This window comes from Sinocyclocheilus anshuiensis, unplaced genomic scaffold, assembly GCF_001515605.1.
Source record: "Sinocyclocheilus anshuiensis isolate Anshui unplaced genomic scaffold, SAMN03320099.WGS_v1.1 scaffold613, whole genome shotgun sequence".
Taxonomy (NCBI): Eukaryota; Metazoa; Chordata; class Actinopteri; order Cypriniformes; family Cyprinidae; genus Sinocyclocheilus; species Sinocyclocheilus anshuiensis.
In genome coordinates, this window is record NW_015536487.1 from 249,203 (window position 1) to 261,579 (window position 12,377).

Below are 12,377 nucleotides of genomic sequence, written 5' to 3' on the forward strand. Positions count from 1 at the left end.
CAAGCTACGCCTATGATAAAAACAATGTGTTCTAAAACTGGCTCAAAATATCAAACATGCTTGATATCCTCTGACTGAACAGCATCTGAAGCTTAAAAATTGGAGTCTGCGGCACGGTTTTCTGTGAAATCTGTAACCTCTGACTGACTTTTGGCAACTAGTATCGACTGATCCAAATTGAAAATTGGAGCAAAAAAATCTGGGAAGAAGTCGTGTAGTGTATTCCAGCTTTAAAATATCACTTCAAAAATGATACAGATTACAAATGAAGACATACCTCTGGTGACGGTTGCTTTGCGCCGACATAGTTCTGCGGAGAGTAAAGATCCTAACAAATGAGAGTGAAAAGGAAAGATTCAGTCAAGACACTTTATACAAACAAACCTCAGACACAAGACTTGAGTTGGACGAAAGGAAACACTTTACACGCAGCCAAGGAGTCAAACATCGAACAACCAAGTGACAGATGAATGATGCACATTAGTGTCCCTGTCAGATGAACTCCTGGATTCGACACCACCATGAGTGACTCATGCACCACGACAGCAAACAAGCTCCCAAAGGAACAAAATGTCCAACGGGAAGACCAAGCACTGGATGACGGGGAAACCACGACATGCTCACAACCTTGAGGAGCATTTGTCCTACCTGTGGGGGTTCCAGTACAGCCAGGGAGTGTGGCACAGCTGCGAAGGCCTTATATACCTGCTTGATATTGATGGGGTATTCCTCATGTGTGTCAGGGGATGGGGCACTAGGCTGTACGAGGGGTCGGGGAGGTTGAGGACAGAGGGGTGGAAGGGTAGAGAAACAGACAAAGGACAAAAAGGATGGAACAGCTAATGAGAGACAGAGCAGCAAAGGCAGAGCACAGGAGGAAAATGCAGGGCTAGACCGCATGCAGCCCGCGATCGTGATCATGTCAATGAAAGGATGGAGGGAGAGGAGAGAGTTTGATAGTATGAGGGAGGTCTGTGGTTATGGCAACGACTCGGGGCAATATTTTGGTTTACACTGGTATCCTGAGATAATGTGTAAACCTTGCTGTGCAAACAATGTGGTTTATGTGATTAGGGGAAGAAAAAAAATCCAAAAGAGGCGTCTTTTGATAAAAAACAGGCACAATGTTACTTGCAGTGAGAAGTTGATAAGTCTTTGATTTTTTTTAAACAACCCGTTTCTTTGACCTGGATTATGGTGTGACTGTTTGTAAGGCTTAACAGGCACAACTGGAATGTATATGGAGAAAATAAAACAACAGTGGCATTCTGTTGGTCTTTAGGCATTGGTAACTGAGGATGAAAGGGGGCCTCATTAGGGTTCAGACAGTGGTGAGGGATCTTACAGTGGTCTGAGAGTTGATGGGAGAGAGGCCATGCTGGAAAGGGTTGGGACTGCTGTGGCCATCCTGACTGGCTGGAGACACAGCGGGTCGCACCCGAGAGAGAGGCTGGATGGCACCAGGTTTAGTCTAGAAAGAGAGAGAAATAAAATTTACAATAAATCCAGCAATCAACCACAAATTTACACAATGTTTCCAACATAATATGGCTATTAATGTTATTCGCATCAATATTATCAGGAACTTGCTCTAGGATAATTTACAAGTTAAATCTGCATATTGGACACTCACTGATGAATTATCCTTGGTGTTTGCATTTGAAGGGAAATGAATGTTTGACTGAAACAAAATAAGAGAAATATGAACATGATATAAAATTAAGAGGACAAAAAAAATTTTCACATGGGATTAGCTTTCTGAAGTCAAGTAACTGCCTGAGAATTATTATATTCATAATATAATTATATTCATAGCTCATATTAAATTGTATTAGCGTTCAAAAGTTTGGGGTCAGTAACATTTTTTTGAAAAGAAATGAATAATCGTATTCAGCAAATATGTATTAAATTGATCCAAAGTTACAGTAAAGACTGTCATTTACTTCAACTTTCTATTCAAAGGATCCTGGGGGAAAAAAACTCAGTTTCCACAAAAATTTTGATTTCTGAAGGATCATGTGACACTGAAGACTGGAATAATGGTTGCTGAAAGTTCAGCTTTGTCATCACAGAAATAAATTACACTTGAAAATACATTGAAAGAGAAAACAGTTAATTGTAATAATATTTCACAATATTACAGATTTTTCTGTATTTTTGATCAAACGTATGTAGTCTTGGTGAGCATGCGAGACAAAAACCTACTGACCCCAAACCTTTGAACAGTAGTGTATATAATGTTATATACACTTCATATGATTCACAAGGCCTTCATACACAGTGTTAATTTACCATGCTGTAGTTACACTCTCAATTGCTTGGTTTGGTGTAAATCCTAAATAAGAGTCAAGCATTTCACTGCTGCAGAGAGCATGAAAAGCAGGACATGCTCAGAGTTACACTGGCCCGTATTCAATTCAGCTCTTAACATCTAATGCAAAGCCAAGTGCAGCTGGTGCAGGCCATACAAGGGCTAGTCAGCCCACTTACATATCGAACCTCCCTTCCAAGCATCACAGAGGAAGATTTGTGGGACTTCTGAGAAATATGGAAATGTCATGACGAGGGGCGGAATGAGAGCACAGTAGTGATGCGCGGATGGCGGTTATATCCGCGGGCGCTGCGGATAATACGCGGATCGGGTGGGTCGGGTAATAAAAAAATGCATTCTGATTATTTGCGGGTGGGTCGCGGGTGGATAAAATATCGGGTGACGTTTTAGCTCATCCGTGCATCACTAGAGCACAGGCCATCAACCAGAACACTACCTTAATGAACACGTAAACAAGGCCTGTCTTTGACCATGCAAAACACCAGCATAAATCTGTACAGGCTTATCCATGGTACTGTTTGACAGTCACATGAAAACAAATGAGAAAAGAAAGGGCTGATGATGAAAAGGGAGTGAATACGCTCTGAAATGGTACTGACCTGTGAGTTCTGTGGAGAGTGTGCAGCATCTCGGACAGGACTGTCAATCCCGTGAGGCTCAGACGGTGAAGACTGAAATACAAATAAAAGGAACATCCATCATAACATGTCACGAGAACAGGAGAAGGAAAGAAATTGCTTGAGGTCAGTGAAGTATTTCATAAAGCAAGATGAGGCCTGCTGTTTCCAATAAGCAAAATTGGCCAAATGACAAAGTAGTGCATTAAGAATAAACAATCATGTGCAATTTTATAAAAGCAGTTCATCTTGATTTGAGAATAACATTAATAGCAAACCATAAACAACTGCCTTAAGCAGGTTATAATATGCTTGCACATTGCAGTTGTTCTATTTCTTGCTCTTATGATGTGATTGATGACAAATGTGTTGTATTACGTGCCACAGATAATTTGAAATCAAGCAGTGGTGCCATAAAATGCATTTTTTCAAACAGTGTCAAGAACAATGTCATGCTACAGAAAGAGACAATGTCTCAAATGTTACTTTAGAGACCATGGTGTTTTATATTCCTGGAAATTGTTGGTGGCCAGTCTGTATTTAAGGTGAGAGGCCTTTACCCTTCACCCTTTTTGTTTAACACCTGTTGACTTCACATTCAAAGCATTCTCAGTCTCTCTGGGAATGTTCAAATGCCTCAAGACCATAAGGTTGCACACATTACAGGGTCCCATTTTTGTATCCGCTTCATTTTCAGCTTCAGCCATTTTCTAAATATAGGAAATGTGTATATAGACATGTATATTTCAAGGAATTGACGTTTTCAAAGACATCTGAAAATCTAAAGCAGCTATCAGTAGAAATCTTTGGATGATATTTGAGATTGAAGTGCTATGTTAACTCTAAATAGCTACTGATGACACAACCATGCTCGACCAGAAAACACACTCAGTCAGAAAACACACTCCACAAGGCTGCTTGCCTTGCTGTACAAGCAGGGCTGCAGCTGCCCATGCCTGCCATAACCCACAGGTGGCCCTGATAAAATGCACTCCTCAGGAGGGCAGCCTTTGCTCTTGCGATTAGCCACAAGGAAGGGATTTTCACTAAAGCAGATTGGCTGGGAGTCCACAAGACATTCTTCTTCCTCTTTAGCTTCTTGTGGGACTCCTGGAGCTGGGAGGGGGTCCCATGTGTCGGCTTGGGGAGGTTTTGAAGCCGCTGAACTTGCGGCTGGGCAGACTGGAGACGAAGGGAGGGCAACGGGTTCTACATGGTACATAGAAGAATGGACTTTCTCAAAACCCAGGGGGTTTACAGGGACAGCCGGCATGGCAGCCTCCACTGTGAAGAATGTAGCAAAGGAGGGAGAAAACTGAGGAATGAGAGAGAGAATATGTTCGACAGACAAAAGGGAGAATTAATGTGAGATTAGGGCTGCACGATTAATCGCATGCGATATTTAACGCGCATCTTGTCAGAAAGCCGGTTCTGTAATCAGCAAATAAAAGAGCACAACAACTAATGATTAGTGGTCGACCGATATTGGTTTTTTGACAGCTGATGCCGATGCCGATATCTTGGAAAGCAGGGGGGCCGATAGCCGATATAAAGCTGATATAACTTGTTTTTAATTTTAATTAATATTTAAGAAAAAATAAATGTGTAAAATAAACATACTTATACTTTAGATGACACAGTATTTTTCACAAATAAATAAATATTTAATACAAATATAATTAAAAAGGAAGTAAACACTGAAACCAACAGGGCACTCAGTATTCTGGGAAGTTTGTGTGCATTGGGAATCATATTTTTCAAATAAAGCCAGGGTAACACTCATTTTACATACAGCACACAGAGAAAATGACATGAATATGACAGTGGGCAAATGCATAAAGTGCAGCATAATTTGAATTCACGAGTTCAAAGTTTAAAGCATTCAATTCACACGGACCGACCGTCACACAGAGAACACGCGATCATGCTGGATAAAAATGCACACTTCACAAGATCTCACAGCTGGATTCGACTAAGTTTGCAAGGTTTGTGAAATTAAATGTTCATTAGTCATTCAAAGATTTGTTTAAAAATGCGTATTTGCTTAATGCTGACGGCAAACTAGAAAGTATTATAATGTTTGCCTTTCTATTACTCATAATATCAAAGTAATCGTTATAATACTTTTTGTATACATTAATTCCTTTGTTTAACCGTTCTATCTGATTATTAGACAGACTTCTATCCGTATTAGACAATGATATACAAAAGGAGGAAGAAAATGACATGGCATCACACAAAAAGATTAGAACACAGCAAATGTAAAAGCAAAGAAAGGAAAAGCAGTACAGAATGAAACAGATGGGTTTAGTCTGGCAGAGTTGGAAGAAATAACAGCCATGCTAAAGACATAATCATCTACGGTCACTCCGATTCAGATGAGTGAGGAGCTAAATACAGCTATCCCATCATCCTGAGACATCTCACAGTAGACAGTCACTCAATCCAGAAGAACATTTGCACTGAATCTGCTGTGAGTGCTGTAATGTAGACTTTGCTTTTATATTTTGAGTTTTAATTTTAGTTTTCGTAATTTAGTGCTTGCTTTTTAAATATATATTCTTTTAATATTATATTTTTATTTCAGGTTTAGTTTATGATATGTAAGTACCTAAATGTATTTCAGTTAGTTGCCAAAGCAACATTTCTTTCTTGATTCAGGTTTTTTAAATCTAATATTTATACATTTTATTTCAGCTTTATTCAAATTAGCAAAAATTATTTAATAGTTTTAGTTAACAATAACACTACTCTTTTAGTGTTGACAGTTACTACATTTTGCTTTAGTAGGGACTAGGGAGGTATTTACAGTTTAAAATATTATTCAACATGCTTTACATACAACCTAATAGAAACCACATTAAGTAGTTTTTAGCAGTGCATGTAACAAACACTTCCGAGTGAGCACTTACCACAATACACAAACATTTCCTTAACTGTCATTACTATTAGAGATGCAATTTTACAAAGTGTTATGAAACTGTACACTGGATTCTCATCACAGTAAAAAAACAAACAATTCAGGTGCAATTGGTGGCACATTGTGATGCTTAAGATGTTACTGTCGCACACAACTAATGGCCTCATACTGATAAAAGCTTCATTCAATGGCTCTTGTGCAGATAAAAGACACTGCTCTGATCTGATCTATAAATAGCCATGACTAAACCGTACTTCATATACCACAAAATCACGTGAGGGAGAAAACCGTGTGCTAGTGTTTCCCTATCTAAGAGCAGTCCCCCCCCTCTCCATTCCTCACTTGACTTTGCAAACAGCTGCTAGTGCTATGTAGGTTAAACATTTCTAGAAGAGAGACAGAGGCTAAAAATGCTTACAAGGGACAAGGAATATCTTGTAGTTTGTAAAAACAAGTTATAAAGCTCATATAACAACTGTTACATGTTAAAACATTTACTGAATATCACTGATTGATTTGAGTAACTACTGACATTCAATGTCCAACAACTAATGGCTATTGCGATTATTACAGTAATCAAATCTAATACCTAAATAAAATGTAACAAGTTTTACTCACACACACAAAAAAAAAAAACATTCAGAAAAAGAAAAGAAGGAAAAATGAGTAAGTCAAGGAGGTATGAGTGCTGAAGAAATGACAGAAAAAAATGAGAGTTGTAGAGTAATAGCAGTGATACACTCACAGTAAGATGACCGGAGCAGATTCCAAGCGGCTCGACTCTAGATAACTTAACTGTCAAGATCCTCCAAGGGTCCCTTCATCCTCAAAGGCCACACCCACCCATTAAACCATTCAGCCAATCAGCTCACAGCACACATTTTAAAATAACTTGAGCTACTGTCAGCTGTCGGCCAGCACCTCCCCCTCACTCCAGCTCAACCACCAGCAAATACAATCTGTATTCTGTCAGAGGTATGGCTGGAATGACATCCAGCCCTGCTGCTGCTGAAGACTAAAGCCAGCAGCTGGACTGCTTCACCTTTGGCACTACTAGTACAAGCAGCACTACTGGACAAACGTATAGCTTGACCTGTTAAGAGTTTTAGAAGACCAATATGCTAAGCATTCAAAAGCAAGTAAGGAAACATTTCTGCAAGTTACGTTTACTTACTCTATTAACTTTCTGTAGGCTAGTGGTAGGTAGAGCCGCCAGTGTCTTGTAGTCCAGTTTCAGTGGTCCAGTGCTCAAATTCTGTAGAGAGAGGGTTAGAAAGAGCACAATGAATGATCACTGTTCACTAAAAGAACGTTCAAAATCTTCTAAACATTAATTAGATATTTCATTAATCATGAGGACACTGATCCTAAAGAGCTTCTAGAGCTCAGATGTGACTCATTTGTTCATGTTCAAGGTGACGGCAGGTCCTGTGGTTTGCTCCTGGAGCCCTAATGTGGGCTGTAAAGACAGGTAGGGCATACAGCCTCACCTCAGTTTCCTCCTCCAGCAAACGAGTTGCCTCCTCGCGCTCCAAGCGCATACGCTCCTTTACCGAAAGAGGGAAGCCAAGGAGGGGGTGGGGGGATAAAGTTTACCCAATCACACACATACACAGACACACATTTTGCCCACACAAATATGGACACACACACACACACACACACACGACATCCATTGCACAGATGGGAATGAGGTTTAGGTGATGCAGAATCGTGGATGAATAATAAAACCAGGGACCATGAAGACACAAGAACATATTTAATGAAGGAGATGAATAGAAATGAGCAGAAACAAAATGTGATGTTTGGAATGAGCAGCACCCATGATCATTCAGAAGGATTTCGGGGAAAAGAGGGGCATAAGATAAGAGAAAGAGAGAAAGAAAAGGACAGATCCACATATATTAGTTGCAGTTATAGGAAAGATTTGGAAGTGGTCGTCATTTTGATAGCTTATTATTATTATTATTACAGTATAAGAAAGGTGTTTAGGGGAGGAAATCACTCACCACTTTTTCCATCTCCTCCAGTTCCCACTGGGACGTCTCTCTCACCATCTCTACCTCCTGCAGGAAAGGTCAGACAGACAGATGTTATTTTTCCCATCCACTCCTCTGCTGTTCCTGCTCTGTGTGATGCATAGAGCTCACCTTCTGCATGATGTCAATCTCTTCTGGACTCAGGTCTCTGTCTACTGATGAGATGCTCTCCATACTGTTCTTACGAACAATACCTGCCGCAAACGGGTTTGCAATAACACCAGGCGATGCCTGAAAGAAATAACAAATAAATATGCAAAATATGTAGTAGTACATACATGCATGCACGCATATTAGAATGATTTATAAGGGATCGAATGACACCGAAGACTGGAATAATGGCTGCTGAAAATTCACAATACTACTGTTTTTACTGTAATTGCAATCAAATAAATGCAATCGTAGTAATAATAAGAGACTTCTTTCAAAATCCTAACTATTCCAAACTTCTGGCTGGTAGTGCCAATTAGGGCTGTGCGATTAATCGAAATCGCGATTTGAGACGTTGCGATTTTAATATCTGTCAAAAAAAATCGCAATTTAGTATTTACCCCCAAATCGCACAGCCCTAGTGCCAATACATATTTTATTACATCTATAATAATTTAAGTCACAGTTGGACATCAGAGCAGATCTCATGTCCTCCTGAGCTGTATAACTAGGTCTTTACCTCGATGCCTGCAGTGTTTCGTGGGTCAAAACCATCACACACAAGCATGACCAGGGAGTCACCGGAAGCACGCAAGACCCTCACTGCTTCCGTGTGTGTCATACCCAGCAGACTGTTGTTGCCCACCTCAAGAATACGCATGCCCAGTCGCAGTCGGCCATCTCGTGCAGCAGCTCCGCTGGAGCTCACCTACAGCATGGAGTAAGAGAAAAAAAATCAAGGACTTAAATGACTGATGTTGTGAGGAAGTAGTGAAGTAGGTAACTAGACCCGTATTTTTTATGTTATCAGAATCCTGCAGGGTTTGTGTCTTATATCATTGTATTGGTTACCTTGGAAATGAAGATGCCCTCATCTGTGGGGTCAAAGGGGTTGCCTGCATGGCCTTTAGCTCCACCCCTGATGCTGATGCCCAGCTTTTCTCCAGGCTGCTTGTGAATGACAATCTCCTACAATATCACAGGGATGTTTTAGAGGATATTTGAGGATGTTCTGGTCTCATTAAAAGTCTCAAAAGTATTTGCGATTGAGATCATTACCAATCAAAAGTTTTTTAGGTCATTAGCATAAGTATTTGTACGCGTGTCTTTCTCACTTGCATGCCATTTTGGCGGATTTTCAGGAAAAGACCAAATGTGATATTTATTAGATCTGACTGAGCTGGCGGTAACCAGCCATACTGCAGGTTTTGCTTACACTTCTCCTCTAGTAATCAGAGTGTGTATACCTGCATGCCAGGGGGCGAGGGATCTCTGCGCACAAGCATGCGGATCTCCTGCTTGTTGGAGAGCAGGGCTCTGACAGCTTCCTGATGTGTGGCATGTCGTAGGTCGATGGTGTTCACCTCCAAGATACGATCGCCCACGCGAAGTCCACTCTGAGAGGCCAAGCCATTGGGGATGACCTACGCAGAAACAAAAAGGTCAGAAATCAATTCGGACAAAAGCGTCACAGAACACAAATCATGCCATTCATTTTTGACATAAACCTGTATCATACAACATTATGTATTTTACCTTTGAGATGAACACTCCTGGCTCATTAATTCCAAATGGGTGGCTGGCATGATCGCTGCCCCCTACAATGCTCAGACCCAGGGGACCACCTGCTTTGATCAGCGTCACTTCCTGTCCAGACAGGAAATTCAGATGTATGAAAAAGGAGCACTGATTTTGCAGTAGATCTGATAAATGCAGTGATAAAAAATCTGTGAAATTAATAAATAATTATATAAATATATTAGGGCTGCCCCCTAATAGTCGTCGACCAGAAGAGGCTTGGTGGACCAAAATGTTATTTATTCGCTTAGTCGCAGAAAAAGAAGAAAAAAAAAACCTCCACAGGCGAAGTCACGCAGTCCGTGACTAACAGATCGTCAACGGCTAGTCTATGGTAATACAGTACATCGGGCAGGACATCCAAACGCTCGCCTGTCATTCAACGACCTCAAATATGGCTTATCATCTGAAATATGTAAGTATTAGCAACTTTACATGGACACTCAATCTAATGTTAACCAAGAGAAATGTGCGCTATTCAAGTGTTTGCGGAAACTGAACAGTAGTGCGCTCACCGCATGACGGAGGTGCCGGTGCGCTCACTCTTAAAATACTGGTCATTTTTGCTCATACAGATAAGAGTAATACATCTTTCAAATCTGTAAAGACTCTACGTTTATTTGTGTGCACTCACAATAACAACAAATCGCGCTTTTGTGAAATAATGAAAGCAAACATGATGCTCTTTCTGCCATCTCGTTCTCTGTGAACTTGAGCACAAAACACCGTGTATATCTTTACCTTATGGACATGAAAAATATATCTATAGAGAGTGAAATGTCTACTTTCAAATAAGCCAATTCAAATGGAAAACAAATATTCTCAGATTATGTCATCCGTATGAAACATGCATACAGGCGCAGCAGTACTGCGGAGATGACGAGTCAGTGTCGTCGACTTCATCTCTTAAACCGAAAGCAAAGAAAGCACTAGTTTATAAAATTATTAAAATGTTTCATAACCATTACTTCTGCGGTGCGCTGAGGCAAGCTTTATTCGTGCGCTTGAGCGCATATATTAGGCTACGTAGGCAATTAAAGGCTTATTATAATGATTTAAATGGTTTATTAATAAACATGCGATTAGTCGACTAATGCTTAAAATGAACGACTACTAGTCGACCAGAAAAATCCTTAGTCGAGGACAGCCCTAATATATATATATATATATATATATATATATATATTCAGAATTTTGGGGATGGTATTCTTAATCTTAATTTTTCTGTGGAAACTGTGGCATTGTGTTCAGGATTCTTTGATGAAGACAAAGCTGAAAAACTAAAAAATATTTAATTTATTTTAAATGCTTTTGTAGTATGAAATGTCTTTACTGTCACTTTTGATTCATTTTAATGCACCCTAGCTGAATAAAAGTATTAATTTCTTAAAATATATATGTATATATATATATATATATATATATATATACATTTAGGTCCTGAAATTTAACATAGTTGTCTATTTAAGCTGTGAACATTTCAATTCAAAATATTTCACACACATTTTATATAAATTCAATAGTTAAAAATTCAATAATTCATATTCACCTTCCAGAATTCACTTCCAAAATATTAAATCTGTTTAAAAATACGATGTTTGTATCATGGCTTGAGTGACGCTGTGCTGTAATACTGGGGTTCCCCCACATACATCACACTCCAGGATTCCACAACGACGCGTAACGCTCCTCCGTGAACTAATACAGTGATATAAGACCTCAGATCTCAGAATACACTTTATTGATGATTATGCGAACTATATACACGCAAGCAAATGAGGTCAGAAGAACGCAATGCGCTGCATTTTCTTTATAATTGCTTTCCCTTACCACTGATCTACAGAGTCGACAGTCCTACAAATAGATCAATACCACGATTAGTTTTAACAATATGTAACCACTTTATATTGACATAAAAATAGGAGTTCAAAACTGCCTATGTGTATTATTGCTGCAAATTTAAACCGGAGAAAGCATTGACGTGCTATCGCACACAAGGGACCGTCTGACAATTCCACCGACTGGTTTAAAACGTCCAATGTATTTTAATTAAAATGATTTTTAACATTTCAAATAACACACTGTCAAATTGTAAAGCTCGTATTGCTCATAGTGATTTACTACAGGTGAGATTTTGCCAATACCTCCCTTCATATCTGTACAGTACACAATTATTTAAATATAAAAGATCCCTGGAAAGGGTTTTTTCATGTTCCAATGGCTGTAGTACATTGCTAGATACAAGACTAACTTACTACAGGTTAGATTTTACCAATATCTCCCCTACGGTATGTACAGTACACAAATATCTTTTAAAAAAAACTACAGTAATTCACCAGAAGGATTTATTTTTCATGTTCCACGGGTTGTTGTACATTGCTAGTTACAAGACTGACTTACTTCATGTGAAATTTTGCCAATATCACCCTTACTGTATGTACCATTCACAATTATTTAAAACACAAACAAAAAAATCTGTAAGACCCCAAAAGGGATTTTCCATGTTCCAAAGGTTGTAGTACAAAATATTGCATACTTTATGTACAGTAAGGGAGGCATTAGCAAAATGTTACCTATTATGTCAGTCTAGTTACTAGGAATGTACTACAACCTTTGGAACATAAAAAAAAACTTTATATGAATTACAGTAATTTCTTAAGAATAATTATATACAGTATATACAGTGAGGAAGATATTGGCAAAATTTCAACTGTAGTAAGTCAGTCTGGTCACTAGTAACA

General features: G+C 39.2%; 1 protein-coding gene across 19 annotated transcripts in view; it reads right to left on the reverse strand.

Annotated features, from left to right (window-relative positions):
• The window catches only part of scrib (scribble planar cell polarity protein), a 101,673-nt gene that overhangs the window by 16,913 nt on the left and 72,383 nt on the right, over positions 1-12,377 (reverse strand). For 10 of the 19 annotated variants that reach the window (XM_016480904.1, XM_016480913.1, XM_016480930.1 and 7 more), the window contains 15 exons: positions 9,595-9,705; positions 9,306-9,482; positions 8,911-9,027; positions 8,579-8,767; positions 8,020-8,139; positions 7,879-7,935; positions 7,360-7,416; positions 7,044-7,124; positions 3,872-4,264; positions 2,932-3,003; positions 2,491-2,538; positions 1,634-1,681; positions 1,346-1,471; positions 649-759; positions 278-328 (listed from right to left, as the gene is read on the reverse strand). In XM_016480904.1, coding sequence (XP_016336390.1) covers positions 278-328; positions 649-759; positions 1,346-1,471; positions 1,634-1,681; positions 2,491-2,538; positions 2,932-3,003; positions 3,872-4,264; positions 7,044-7,124; positions 7,360-7,416; positions 7,879-7,935; positions 8,020-8,139; positions 8,579-8,767; positions 8,911-9,027; positions 9,306-9,482; positions 9,595-9,705 — 1,758 coding nt within the window. The remainder of the gene's footprint in view (positions 1-277; positions 329-648; positions 760-1,345; positions 1,472-1,633; positions 1,682-2,490; positions 2,539-2,931; positions 3,004-3,871; positions 4,265-7,043; positions 7,125-7,359; positions 7,417-7,878; positions 7,936-8,019; positions 8,140-8,578; positions 8,768-8,910; positions 9,028-9,305; positions 9,483-9,594; positions 9,706-12,377) is intronic. The other 9 variants (XM_016480994.1, XM_016480953.1, XM_016481024.1 and 6 more) reach the window with 6 other exon arrangements.